The sequence below is a fragment of the Pongo abelii genome, chromosome 1 (genome assembly GCF_028885655.2).
Source record: "Pongo abelii isolate AG06213 chromosome 1, NHGRI_mPonAbe1-v2.0_pri, whole genome shotgun sequence".
In the NCBI taxonomy this organism is placed as follows: Eukaryota; Metazoa; Chordata; class Mammalia; order Primates; family Hominidae; genus Pongo; species Pongo abelii.
In genome coordinates this window covers 16,793,712-16,808,489 of record NC_071985.2, presented here as the reverse complement: position 1 = coordinate 16,808,489, position 14,778 = coordinate 16,793,712, and the positions used below count along the sequence as shown (strand labels likewise).

Sequence of the window (14,778 nt, the reverse complement as noted above, 5' to 3'; positions counted from 1 at the left end):
CCAACAAGTGTTGTCAGTTAAACGCCATGTGAGTCAAACTGCAAAGAAATATTAAGTCTTATTCCTTTTCCCAGGGAAATAATAGGGCATTCGTTCTTCTTCCCCAGTAACTGACTGAAGACTTTTTGGGGCTAGAGGGTCAGTAGGTTTTGAAATAGCATACAGCCCTTTTGCAGGTTCCTACAGCACTGTGGTGTATGGGAACTGTGACTGTCCAGATACGGCACCTCTGCAAGAGAGAAAGCCCCGGTGTTTTCCACCGACAGCCACATGGAGCCCATGTGACCATAGCCCTTGGTGCTGAATCTCATGTGTATCTGGGCAATTCTTCCCCGTTAAGGGCCCCCATGGGACTTGATGGGACCTCTGTTTGGGGAGGCAATACTGGCCAGGAAGAGAGGTGAAGAACTCAGTCGATTACGTCTTCAGAGGGAGGAATGTGTACCTTAGAATAGTACTATTGTTAGATGGCACTCTGTTCACCCGTATGAATTTAATAGTGTCCAACTCCCTATTAATTTTCGTCAATGACTGTATAAAATCAGAAGGAAAAAACAGCCACCAGGCATGAAATTCAAAGCAAATGCAGCCATGCATCACTCAGCAGTGAAGTTCATTTGATATGTAAAGGTGTAGGCCCGCCTACAACTGTCACATTAGTGACACTTAAGTGAGTGTGTTTGGAATGGGGTGATGGACTTCACCAGACACCTTTCCCCAGCCCTCTCTGCCATATGGTTCTACTTGTTTCTCTCTTCATCTTTGAACCACTAAAAGAAAGTATTGCCCTTTAAAGCCTGTAGCAGTTGTGTGAACAATAGTTTCTTTTTAGAGGGAAAAGTCTTACACATTTATTTAAGTAACCCTGGGAAGCAGGGGGGCATGCTATTGATAAGCACTGCTCTAAGCCCTTTACAGGGGGGATTTGTATTATCATCATCCCATTTTACAGATGATTGACTAGGGCACAAAGTAGTTCAAGGATTTGCCCCAAATTGAGTTGGGATGTGAACCTCGGTGTGCACTCTGCCTTAAGTGATGTCATTTGCCCGCCATTCACAGGCCTCTATTTACCAAGAGTTGACCTCCAACTATAATTAAAATGGATGGACGCTTTTACCTAATGGCAGAAAGATAATTCCCCAGCCAAAAAACGGTTAAACTGGTATCAAGAGAGGTAAGAGGGTTATTATACAAATTCTAGAAGAATCTATTTGTTCATTTAGGAGGATTTACATACAACAGATTATTCTTCAGTTAAAATACTAATGATAAAAATTAGCACTGGAGGAAAGGGTGGGTTTACAAAGAGCTAGGTAAGAGAGCAGTTACCAGAAACAGTAAAGCTGGCTGCTTACAAGAATTCTATGGTCGTTCAATAAAGCAACACAAACCTTTAAGTTTGTTATTTATAGGAACTACTTATAAATTCTTTCTTCTTGTCTTAAAGAAATAGATCATAATTTTAAATATATGAGCACTTACGACTTACATTTGTAAAATTTTTTAACTTTTTATTTTAAAATTCTTTTAGATTTCTAGAAAAGCTGTAAATAGCAGAGTTCCCTTATACCCATCTCCCAGTTTCCCAGTTGTTAACATCTTACATTATTTTGGTACATTTGTTATGATGAATGAATCAATACTGTTATATTATTAACTAATGTCCATACTTGATTCAGATTTCCTTAGTTTTTAATGGAATGTCCTTTTTCTGTACAAGATTCCACCCAGGGTACCACACTCTATTTAGCTGTCATGTCCCCTAAGGCTCTTACGGTCTGTGATTTTTTTTTTTTTCCTCAGACTTTCCCTGCTTTTGATGGCCTGGACAGCTGTGGGTACCAGTCAGGGATTTTGCAGAATGTCCTTCATTTGGAATTTTTCTAATGTTTTCCCCTAATTGTACTGGGATTATAGGTTTGGAGAGGAAGCCTGAAGAAGAGTCATTCATACCCGGGGTACAAGCTACCGACAGGACTTACCACTGTTGATGGTGACCCTGGTGACCTAGGGAGGTAGTATTTGCCAGGCTACTCCATTGTAAAGTTATTTGTCTCTGTCTTTCCATACGATACCTTTGGCAAGGTGAGTCACTAAATGCAGCCCACATCCAAGTGGGAAGGTGGTGGGACACTGACTTAAACTCTTATAATGATAAATTACTTTTTCAAGTAAAGATTTCTTTACAAAAATGGACATTCACTAATGTATTTGGTAAGTTGTTTTGTAGATGTATTGCATCTACAAGAGGGCAGGAAATAATGCATCTTCCCCTATTACTCTGCTTCTATCAAGCTGATAAGTTTTTCTCTCAAGTAAAGCAAACACAGTCATTAACTTATCTGCCCAGATCATGGCTGGCAAATACCTGGCATCTCCTCATGCATTCAGTGCAGATAACGATAATTGATAAAGGCTCTTAAAATGCAGATGCAGTTCTATACATAATGACATGGAAGGATGATCATCAAAAACAAGTTCCACAGTAATAGCAGGAGTAAGCTCCATTTACATAAATTTATTTGCATCAGAAAAGCCTTCAAGGATAATGACGAAATGTTAATGGTGACTATAGCTGATGAATCTGGGGAGACTTTATTTCTTGCTTCTCTACATTTTCTTATTTTCCTGTAACCATCACATGACATTTATATACCATTTAAAAATTCTAAATGAAAAAAAAGATACAGATTTGTCAATCTTATTCCACATTTTCCCCCACTACATTCAGAGGAACATGCATTCCTGTGCCAGCGGAATGGCTCTAGCAAAACAATGTTCCCAAAGGCTCAGACAATGATTTAGCCACTTTTCACTTTACTCCTGAGTCACCACGGAGGCCCAGCTTCATCCTCCCATCTGGTTTTAACCTCTCTTTAAACCAAATGTTACTCACTTTGCCTCCTAGAACTATTCTGGTCTGGGTGGCATAAAGTAGGGCACAGAACCGTTTTAGAACTCCTGAGTAGCCCACTAGGTGCACAACTTCTTAAGAAGTTAAGGATTTCGTCACAAAGCGGGAACCCTCACGTGTCAACACACAGTGTCTGGGCTCTGCCACACAGTTCCAGCGCTAGCCCCACTGTTGGTGCCAAGCAGGTCCAGAAGGAGGCAAAGCCTGCTGCTCTGCTACAATGGAAACCAGACTCACTGACGCTCACATGACTGACCGTGGTCAAGCACAACTAGAATCCCTATCTAAGGGACCCTTTGTCACGGCCTGTTTCACAAATGGAAAGCTCAAAGCAGCAGCAAATGGCACATTCACGATGAGTCCCATCAGAGAAACAGTAGTGTGACAAATGGCACCAATGTGTCTTCATGGTCATCGCCAGTGAAAGGAAGGGACTTACTGAGCATTCATTCTACTTGCTACTATCCTCGCTGCTTTTAAAAAAGCTGTTCCGGCCAGGTGCAGTGGCTCACGCCTGTAATCCCAGCACTCTGGGAGGCCGAGGTGGGTGGATCGCCTAAAGACAGGAGTTTGAGACCAGCCTGGCCAACATGGCGAAACCCCATCTCTACTAAAAATACACAGATTAACCGGGCGTGGTGGCACATGTCTGTAATCCCAGCCACTCGGGAGGCTGAGGCAGGAGAATTGCTTGAACCCGGGAGGCAGAGGTTGCAGTGAGCCGAGATTGCGCCACTGCACGCCAGCCTGGGCAACAGAGCAAGACTCAGTCTTCAAAAAAAAAAAAAAGCTATTTCACTGAAAGCTACAGATGGATTTGCCTGGGCAAGCTATGTTGTCACACAGTTTCCTGTGTCCTGCCACTCCCCTGCAGAAATCCTTTTACAAAGTTATTCAACAGCCTTTCAGTGATGATGTGTCATAGAAATACACCTCAGCATCAAGAGACATTTCATATTAACCACCCAATAAAGAAGAAATCGCATTATTAAAGTTTCGCACTTTAAACATTTGCCAGTGATTGGGAGCCAGTTAATTCTCTTGAAAATGAAGTTTTACACAGAACCCTGAAGCACAGAACAAAATAAAAGCACTCTGGAAAGTATCGAAAGATAGATCCCTGAAAGCCAGTTTCCAAAGAGAAAATCCTTGAGAGAAGGGAAAAGCAAAAAAGGGAAAGAAAAAAGCTATCTCAAAAACATCGTTATCTGTGCCAGTCTGCCCAGGCCCTCTGTTTTTAAATACAATGAAGCTCACCCAACTCGTGATGTTTGCAGACAGAAGGGTCTTGCACAGCTGTGTCCAGTGGCTGAAGCGGGAATGGGAATCTACTCCCACACCACAGGAGGCCTCCACCTCACTGTACTTTTCACTTAAGAATCTGGGCTGCTGCCTCTGCCTGGAGTCCTTAATGGCTCAGCAAGAGACCAGCAAGAGCAGGGGCAGATGCCATTGTAGCCAATTTCACTTTGAAGTCACACTGGACCACAGGGGAAGAGCTAAATATAGAAGGAGGCAGGACACAGTTCAAAGCTGCGCTGGAGAGAGAACAGAGCAGCTGGGGCTCGGCCTTCTTCTCGCTCCTGGTGGTCGCTCCTTCCCCAGCCCCTGAGCCCATCTGCTGGCACAACAGCACCTTCCACAGCACAGAATCACAGAACACTGAAGACAAAGTGACCTCGGGGATTGCCTCCCCACTCCCTCATTTTGTGGGCTTTGCAAAGCATAGTCATGTACCGCATAGGGATATTTCGGTCAACAATGGACCACATACATGATGGTGGGCCCATGAAATCATGATGGAGCATATATAGAAATCTGATGCATGGCACTTGATATTGGCAGTGCAGATGAATAAGTGGAAATGTCTGATATTCAGTAATGGTGCTGGGACATTTGGTTTTCCATATGAAAAAATATATATATATGAATAAAAATATATATCATCTAGGTTTGTGTAAGTACACTGTATGATGTTCACATAATGAAGAAATAACACATTTCTCAGACTATATCCCCGTTGTTAACTGATGCGTGACTGTAGTCTAGAATTCCGCTTTCTGACTCGTTTATGAATCCACACCAAAGCTCAGAACCCGAGAGTGTGCCCAACAGCACCAAAATGCCAAATGATAAGCATACATCCACCCACAATTCACTGACAGGGTGTCTACACTCAGATTCTTCTTTGGAGCTTATTTATTTCACATTCAAACCTAAGGAGTTTGATGATGTCATTTGCAATGCTCTTGAAAACACTAAGTAGCTCATCAGAAAAGGTGGAGGAAATAAATCACTTGCAGAGGAGTCTTTAAAACTACCAAGAAGTGACAGTTTAGAATTCAAGAGAAAAACTACAAGTAGCAGTCAAGAAAACTAACAGAATCTAGCAACCTGAAATCATCTCAGGGAACAGACCCTGGGGACATTAATGAATCAAATGGTGGTGACCTGGGTGCAGAAAACAACAGTTTTTCATTCCACTTACACTTAGGATGTGCAATAGCATATGAATGAGATGCTGGCACTAAGTCTTGGCATAAATATGAACATATATATAATTTTATGTTCTAGTATTTCAAAGTCTGAATCACAAACTATTTACAAAACTCAGCTAGCTAGAATGACTAATTACCTGGGGATTTCAGGGCATAATAAATCTAACAGACTTTATTTTATTAAGAATTGGCAGCCATGGCTTCATCAATAAAAATAACGTTAATTAGGAAGCCTATCTCTCCATATCCCTTTCCAAAAATAACTAACTTCCACCTAGAGAGCATCCTTGAGCAGTGTGATATAATGTGATACCTCTGCATGAACACAGGCATGAGGGTTATGAGTTATTTTCACAGCAGAGACAAAAAAGCAGATCCAAGATTCTTTGATTCCACTGGCTGGAAGGAAGTAACTCATGGTGTTAACACTGAGGCACACCTGAAGCTAAGACCGAAATTCAGGGTGGAGGAGAGGAAAGGAGACACAACAGGGGACCAGGATCTGTTGACAAAATTATTTCAGTCCTATTATGTCATCAGTATGAGGACAGAGAGACAATTCACACTAAGTGCCCAGATGCAGTGTAAATATCTGTTTATTTAGCTTTATTGCATCATATCGTTTCTCTGATTTACATGTTGTCATAATGTGACTATGAAAGACATGCTAAGTCTGGATTGATGCAAAAACAGGAGGGGGAATTATTAATAATCACAATTTATCTGGCAGACGAATTCTTTTAAGCCTATACTCCATGAGAAAAAGTAATAAAAAGGCTTCACAGTGGTTTAACATTATAAGGGACTGAAGTGGACAGAGTGACCTCATAAGGTCTGTGTTACCCACCCTCTCCAACCCACTCCAATAAAACAAACTACAGTCAAAAATTACACAAATATTCTCAAGACAGAAACCAGTATTGATGAAATTAAAATCTAAAACCATAAAAATCCTAGAGGAAAACCTAGGCAATACCATTCAGGACATAGGCATGGGCAAAGACTTCATGACTAAAACAGCAAAAGCAATGGCAACAAAAGCCAAAATTGACAAATGGGATCTAACTAAACTAAAGAGCTTCTACACAGCAAAAGAAACCATCATCAGAGGGAACAGGCAACCTACAGAATGGGAGAAAATTTCTGCAATCTATCCATCTGACAAAGGGGTAATATCCAGAATCTACAAGGAACTGAAACAAATTTACAAGAACAAAACAACCCCATCAAAAAGTGGGCGAAGGATACGAACAGACACTTCTCAAAATAAGACATTTATGCGGCCAACAAACATATGAAAAAAAGCTCATCAACACTGGTCATTAAAGAAATGCAAATCAAAACCTCAATGAGATACCATCTCACGCCAATTAGAATGGCGATCATTAAAGTCAGAAAACAACAGATGCTGGAGAGGATGTGGAGAAACAGGAACGTTTTTACACTGTTGGTGGGAGTGTAAATTAGTTCAGCTATTGTGGAAGACAGTGTGGCAATTCCTCAAGGATCTAGAACCAGAAATACCATTTGATCTAGCAATCCCATTACTGGGTATATACCCAAAGGATTATAAATCATTCTACTATAAAGGCACATGCACACATATGTTTATTGCAGCACTATTCACAATACCAAAGACTTGGAACCAAGCCCAATGCCCATCAATGATAGACTGGATAAAGAAACTACCATACATATACACCATGGATACTATGTAGCCATAAAAAAGAATGAGCTCATGTCCTTTGCAGGGACATGGATGAAGCTGGAAACCATCATCCTCAGCAAACTAACACAGGAACAGAAAACCAAACACTGCATGTTCTCACTCATAAGCGGGAGGGAGAGCTTTGGGACAAACACCTAATACACTCAGGGCTTAAAACCTAGAAGATGGGTTGACAGGTGCAGCAAACCACCATGGCACATGTATAACTATGTAAAAAACCTGCACGTTCAGAACATGTATCCCAGAACTTAAAGTTAAAAAAAAAAAACAAAAAAATAAAAGTACAGTGAACTCCCAGTTATCTGCGCTAGAAGCAGAATAGTTTATGCACTGAGAAACAGGAGGAGGAGAGTAGCGGGGCCCACCCTCAGCCTCCTCAGGCACTCTGTGAGGTTATCCCTGGATCCCTGGGAGCAGGAAGAGGGCTGACAGGTGAAACTGAAGACAGAAAAATATAGCTCTGAAAAGTAAGCTGCACTATAATGAAGGGGTGAAGGACACCAGCTGCACCCAATAAGAAGGTGGTGAGAGGTGCCGGAGTGTTTTCCTCGGCATGTGTTACTGACACATGTGGAACCTGTTTCTCTGTAGGTCTCTAAATCAGAGAAGATTCTCCTAGCCCTGGGATAATTAGGGACACTTATTTAAAGGTTGAGGATTCAACTACATGACTTCTGAAGAACACATCCTTCAAGCCTGAAGATATACGTAAAGCAAAAACCATTTATTTGAAATAACATTAAATAATTTATCACTTGTGTCTTAACATTTAAGCCCATCTATAGAACTACATGAAAACAAAATTTGTCTGTTGTGGTAATTCAGGCATTCTTTCAACAAAGATTTAACATGTCCAACACATACAGCAATGCTGGAGAAGCAAAGTACAGAAAGATTAGAGGTGAGGGAAACAGAATTTTCCACTGTAAGCAGCATAAGAGATTATTCAGAGGAATAGGAGGAGGACAGAATTAATCAGGGAAGACTTCTTACAAGGGATGAAATCTAAATCAAGTCTGAATTTGTGATGATCACAAATTGGCAGACAAAGAATGACAGAAAGAGAAACCAAAAGGGCATTTACACATTGAGGACTACCCATCAACAAAGGCATAGAATTGCAGTTTTCTAAAGAAAAAATTAGCCTGGAAGCTACGGAGGGACCACGATGGAGAACAAGGTCAGGCCCAGTGGACTAAAGCCTTGGACACTCTGAGGAAGGTGCTCCAACACAAAGCAAAATATTGTGACTGGTTCTTAAAAAACTACTCCCGAGACACATGCAAACGCCCAGGGCTCTTCCTTACCTTTCCCATAGAAGAATTTGCGGTAATAATAGGCCCCAAGGTCAATGTGTTCTATGATGTAGCGCTTCACTTTCTCCCTGTGAATGGGCTGGTTTTCTCTGGGCACTTCCAAGACCGAGACACCTGCATTTGTGCAGTGAGAGCTGAGAGACGATTCAAAAGAGCAGCTTTCCCCAGAACTGAAAGAGGATGAGTTGGCCCGAGAGAGCGCAATCCGCCTGTCGCCTTCCCCTCCAGTCTCATTTCTAAAGTAAGGACAACTAAGGACGAGGTCGTTACTTTTCCCATCACCCTCATCGGCATCCAGGTTTTCTTTGGAGTTGAGGTCCTCCTTGCTCCCTAAAGGGGACTCACAGTTGCCTGTCTGGCCTGTGGGCATCTGAGTCTGGGATGCTGCAGAAGCCCCAGTGGTTATGTTTTTCCTTTTCCCCACATTAGCCCTCGTAGCCATGGCTTCGTTGATATTAAACAAAATGCTCTGGACATCATAATGTGCAAAACATCGCTGACAATTCCAAGGGCGAATGCCCCTCTCCAGTCGGCTCTCCTCCAGCTCAGATGTGAACTTGAAAGTTTCGTGCTCACTTTTAACAGTTCGAAGCTTTCGGAAGAGAGATGTTTCCACCGACTCTGATTTCAACCTCCGTTTGAAAGGCTTGTCCCTGTCTCTCCCCATCAGGAGGGCACTGTCCACGTAGTCTAATCCTGAGATGCGGACAAATTCTCCCCTAGAAATCTGTGCTGCTGCATGAAGGCTCGGAGAGATTGCAGGGTCACAGCGGAAAAATTCAGGGAACCCAAAAGGGACCATTGCTTTGTGGTCATAATTTTCTACTCGGTACCCTCTGAGCATAGCAAAAAAGTTTTCACCAGATAAGCCTTGCCTGTCGATGGATGAAGTACTTCCATATTCCCTGTGCAGGGCAGCCCCGGTGTTGGGGTTGACTGCATTTTGGTCTAAGACATCTTCGGCATCAATGTCACTGATAGTGACATCGCTATTGCTCCTCTGTCTTATGGGGTGAAGTTCTCTTTGGGGGGAATGGACAAAGATGTCTCCGATTGTGTACTTGGCCTCCACGAAGTCCAGATCGAGCTGCTCATCTTGCTGACCTTCACTCTGGTCACTCTGCCCATTCTGCAGGACGGAGGTGATGCTTTCATAACTGGTCTGAGACCGGCTTTCCCACAGTGCCTTGCAGCTTAGCTCCTTGGAACAGTCCTTTTTAGGAGGCCATTCAGACACCCTTGCTCTCACACCCATCTTGGGCACAGCTGGGGTACCATTAGCCGGACCACCACCACCAGTCTCATTGGAATTCAAGGCATTTAAAGAAGTAGTGGGTCCCATGTTGCCATTAATGGCTTTAAATTTCCGAGCAAAATAATCATCTGACTGCATGATTCTAGGGGGATCCTTGAACTTTGAAGAGGTTCTGCCTAGCTTGTGCTTCTCTTCTTGTGACTGCCTTGGGTCACTCATGTCTACCAAGGAAGAGCCTCCAAGTCTCACCAGGAAGGCTGATGTAAATCTAATTACATTGCTATTGACCACGCCATAATACTTGCAGATATAAAGGCTTTGTCTGTAGTCGTATTTTTTCTTTTTTTTAGCCCAAAGCAAACAACATCCTCAGAATACAGTTTCTTCAAAGCCAACTTGCTTCTCTGTTGTAATAATGTTGTACGCCTCTGCTCTTTTCAAAAGCATTCCTTAAGACATCTGGTTGGTCATGAGTATTTCCTTCACCTGAATTAAAAGATAGGAAGTAGCCATTAGCAATTAATATGCTTCAAGTTGAACACATTCTACGATAAATTTCGTATCTGTCTTTCCCCTCTGCTTCTGCCCACGAAGTTTCATGATCCACAGCACTGTTCGTAACACTCCTCCCTGGAACACCCTCTTCCTTCTCTACATAGCTAGATAAAATTCACACCATACAATCAGGTATTAACTCATCTGAGAAACTTTCCTAGGATGTCTCCCACCCTAATTGCATCTAGGCAAAGAATGTTGTGATCCCACAGCACTCCGTCTATATCCAACAGAGTAATTTTCCTTATCTCTAATTGCTGTTTACCAACTTACTGACTTCAAGTTCCTCTAAGCCAAGAACCATGCCTTTCAGCTGTGTACCAGCATTAACTATTAAGGTAGCCTGGCTTTAACTAGGGATTCATGAAGTATTTCAATGAATGAATTGGCTATAAGAGTAGCACAAGTCATGTATATAATGGGTTTCAGTACTATTAGTTTAGTTTCTTTCAAAACAGTTGAACTCAAAATGTCCCACAGCAAAAGGGTCAACACAAGACATTAACAAGAGAGCTTTCATAGTGATCACTTGTACTCAAATTAGAACTCACACAGATCCTCCTTTAAGGGGGAAGAGGTCTTCAAGGATCTGGTATCTGATACATCAAATACATTGCAGTAGTGAGATACTGGGTAAGAAGTTGTTTTCTTGTACCTCAGTTGTCAGTTTTTCAGTCTCCAGGAATGGATTTGATAATAGCCTAAACTGTATAGGAAATTAAATTCAGTCATCCTTGATCCTTTTAAACATAATAATTCTAAGAGAATTAGGTAAGATGCAGTCATTTATCTTATCTTTCTGAAAACCATGGGATAGTGTGTCTGTTCTGTTCTGTGCATGTCAGTATCTGGCTACTCATTTTCACTTTGTTTGCCATATCCTAAAATATCATTTTATTTCTTCCATTATGGAACAGCTCTGAGAGTAGACAATACGTTATCATCCCTAGACTAAATTTTTTTTTTTTTTTTATGGTAGAGGAAAAGCAACTGCCACCGTAAGAAAAATATCTGCTATTCTAAGACATCCCCACATGCTCATCTCAAAGCCATTAAGAGTCCACTAGAAAGAGTTTTTATGCTGTTTAGCTAGTTGGGATTTTTACATTTTCAAACCGAATTACAGTTATTAATATTCCTTATGCTTTGGTGAAGGGCGAAAAAAACTGGCTATATTATAGCTTTTGTTCAGAGGAGGTAAAGTGGTTCTTTCATTCTTCTGCCAATGAGTAAGACAGCCTGTCATGAGTTTGGAAAATATGTAACACCTGAAAATGTTTGTGTCTAAATAAAGAAAGAATAAATTCAAAGAAAAATGTTAGTAATTAAAGAGAAGAGTTATTAGATCAAGTGTCTACAAACATACGGGTAAATTGCAGTGTTTTCTATTTCCAGGGGCCTTTATTTTACAGGTCACTTGTGGCATAATGCACTAGAAAGTTGTACTCTTGTAAATAACCAGTCCCCAACTAGAAATGACATTAACAAACACATCCATGAAATGCAAAGAACCACTTTAATCGTTGCCTTGAAACTCCTTTATCCTTTTATTTATAAAATAAATGCCATCCAAATAATTAGGACAAACCCTACCTTCCTTTCTTTTCCGTGTCATGGCATATATTGAAATACCAGTATCTGTACAGCACAAGGGAGTCAAGAAGGAACATGCTCAGACTAGAGGCACAGTTAATAGACTGACCACCTTGGGCTCAATCCACCACCCAGAGAGAAGAGCAAACCGGCATCTCCTCGCACTTGTAACCTATTCACCATGCTCCACAGGGAAGCTGGGAGTTTAGGCCACCAACTAACAGATGTGCAAAATAAACCAGAGAAACTATCAAATATTAAAACTAGCATTAGCAAGAATAAGATGATAATTAGTCCTGGAAAACCTGACCAGCTATTGTAATTTACTGGACTCAGATTCTTACTGGAAAATCTATCTTCTGAGCTTTCACATTCCTCTAACATTTGTAGCTTTCTCAATGTTTAACAGATGAAATTAAAGTTACAAAATATTTATTACACATATCTTGTGAAAAAATGGAAGACACCAATATATAGTCAAAAAATAAAGATTAGCTGGGTGTGATGGCTCACACCTATAATGCCAGCACTTTGAGAAGCTGAGGCAGGAGGATCGCTTGAGCCCAGGAATTTGAGATGAGCACAGGCAACATAGCAAGAGCCCGTCTCTACAAAAACCTATTTTTTTTTTTTAATTAGCCAGGCGTGGCGGTACACACCTGTAGTATCAGCTACTTAGGGAGGTTGAAGCAGGAAGATCCCTTGAGCCCAGGAATTAGAGGTGGCAGTGAGCTATGATCACACCACTGCACCCCAGTATGGGCAACAAAGTGAGATCCCATCCCAAATAAAGGTTTTAAAATATAAATAATATACGAAATTAAAAATAGATGAATTTATGCTGAATCTTATCATTAGGTTCACTACAAAGGACGAAAACTATAGCAAACTCAGAGCATGTGAAATTCTTTCCTAAAGGTATCTCAGAATATTCCTTCTGTTGTGAATTTTGAAAATTTGTTTGTGCTAAGAACATCCGCTTTAGTGGACAGCTACTGATATTTCCTATCTAGAATCCACTCCCCTTTCTTCTGGTAATGGTGGCTTGAATTGCTTTGGAGAATCATTTAATTTGTGTGAGGCTAACTCCACACCTAACACGTGGCCAGTTAAGAATACCTCATCCCCTGGCCACAATTATTGGTCCTGGGATGCAGCCTGGATCCCATCTCCTTGCAACTCCTCCCCTGAGATTTTGCTCTACTGTAGCTTGTGGAAACTCTGTGGTTGTTTAATCTCTCTCCCTCCTCCCTTGTTTTCTACGCCCTGCCCCAGACATACCAAGCGTCTTTCAAGTCTTCAAACAGCCCACTCTCCAGGCTTGTGTCCCAGCTGTTCCCTCTAAATGGAGCATCCACTACTTGAGCTGAACTGACAACCATTCATGATCATCTCTCTCCCCCCAACTGGGTGACTCCACAACATATTCCCATGGTGTCCTCTACTTCCCAAACACCCATTTCCATGCCTTCTAAGGACTTCCTGCTTCTCTCTGTGTGTCTCTCCCCAGGAGAAAGCTCTGTGAATCCAGACTATGTTTGTTTTCTTCCCCATTTTATCTACGGTGCGTGGAGCTGTTTCTAGTATGTGGTAGATGTTTAATAAATATTATTAAATTAACAAATTACTATACAAATATACTAGGCAGTAAGCCCTTATATTAGAAAATATTTAAATGAAAAATTCTGGTGGTTATAGGAATATATTGTACAATATATTGTAACCACAAAAGTTTTATTTGATATAACTTTGTAGAAAACCACTCATTATAAAGTCAAATACCTATGAATGGTTGTTAACACTTTGCAGGACACTATTTGCTCCATGGGATTTACCCAAATCCTTACAACAGGTGAACACAAAATTCAGCAACTATTCTGCTCTGAAAAGAGAGCTTCCCACCCCCACTTTCGTACCAACCAAATGAGGTGATTACAGACATGTCTTCTAATTGTATACAAAGAAAAGAATGCCATACTTCATCTTCTAAGCATCTCGGCAGCTTCCTCTAGTAGACCCAAGGCCCATTCCCAAACATGGTAGGTAATAAAACGGCCAATCCTGCCACCAGTCTCTGTCCTCTTTTGAGTGTGGCTAAGCAGCTGACTGTTTGCAGAGCTCCATTTTCTGTAGGTGGCATGCAGCCAGCTTCCTGGGGCTCTGGATGCCTGCCCGTGAATGGTACCACTCCAAAACTGGATGGCACATGGAAACCGTGCAATCGAAAGACCTGGTCAAAAGGCCACCTCAGCTTCGTGTCCGAGTTAGAGAAGAAGCCATATGAAGCGAGGGCCCACACATGCCTTCTTCTTCGTGAGCAGCGGTGAATCGCACCTGTCCTTCCCCCTCTGTGATTTTACATCATTTTGTCATTCTAACAGATTGTAAAAAACCAGTTATGAGAGTTGCAGACTGGCAAATGCAGAGTCCTCAAACAAAAAGGCCATGGTATTTTTCCTTAGAAAGCAAACGTGCTATGAAACAAAATATTAAAAAGATATAGAATAAACTGGATCCTCATTGTACATGTATATGGTGAGTGCCACTGGTACCACTTGCTCCCTCCTGCCTTATTCTAATTAAAAGCACAAGGATACTAACTGCTTTCCTAAGTGAATAGTTAAATGGACTCATACTTCTAAGCTGGTATAGCTTGAGAAAAAACAAACATCAAGGAAAATCAGAGACTCATTTAATACCTTCCCTAGAACTTTATAAAGATGACAGACTAATCTTCTATACGAGGCCTGTGACCTTGTCAGCAACATGAATATCCTCTCTTCAAGGTAATTTCCTAAACCTAGATTCTGACCATCTGGAGGGTGGTGAGAAGACAGAGTTTGCCTTCGAATGATCTAATTAAAATGGATCTCTAGATTTTGTCTACATACAGTTTTCTTTCTGTTCTTTAAGCT

General features: G+C 41.4%; 1 protein-coding gene across 12 annotated transcripts in view; it reads right to left on the bottom strand.

The window, feature by feature from the left end:
* The window catches only part of SIPA1L2 (signal induced proliferation associated 1 like 2), a 237,895-nt gene that overhangs the window by 108,451 nt on the left and 114,666 nt on the right, over window positions 1-14,778 (bottom strand). For 11 of the 12 annotated variants that reach the window (XM_054561462.2, XM_054561454.2, XM_054561433.2 and 8 more), the window contains one exon: window positions 8,452-10,201. In XM_054561462.2, the coding sequence (XP_054417437.1) occupies window positions 8,452-9,934 (1,483 nt within the window). In that variant the 5' untranslated portion in view covers window positions 9,935-10,201. Of the gene's footprint in view, window positions 1-8,451; window positions 10,202-10,821; window positions 10,970-14,778 lie in introns of those variants that run through there. The other variant, XM_054561460.2, reaches the window with a different exon arrangement.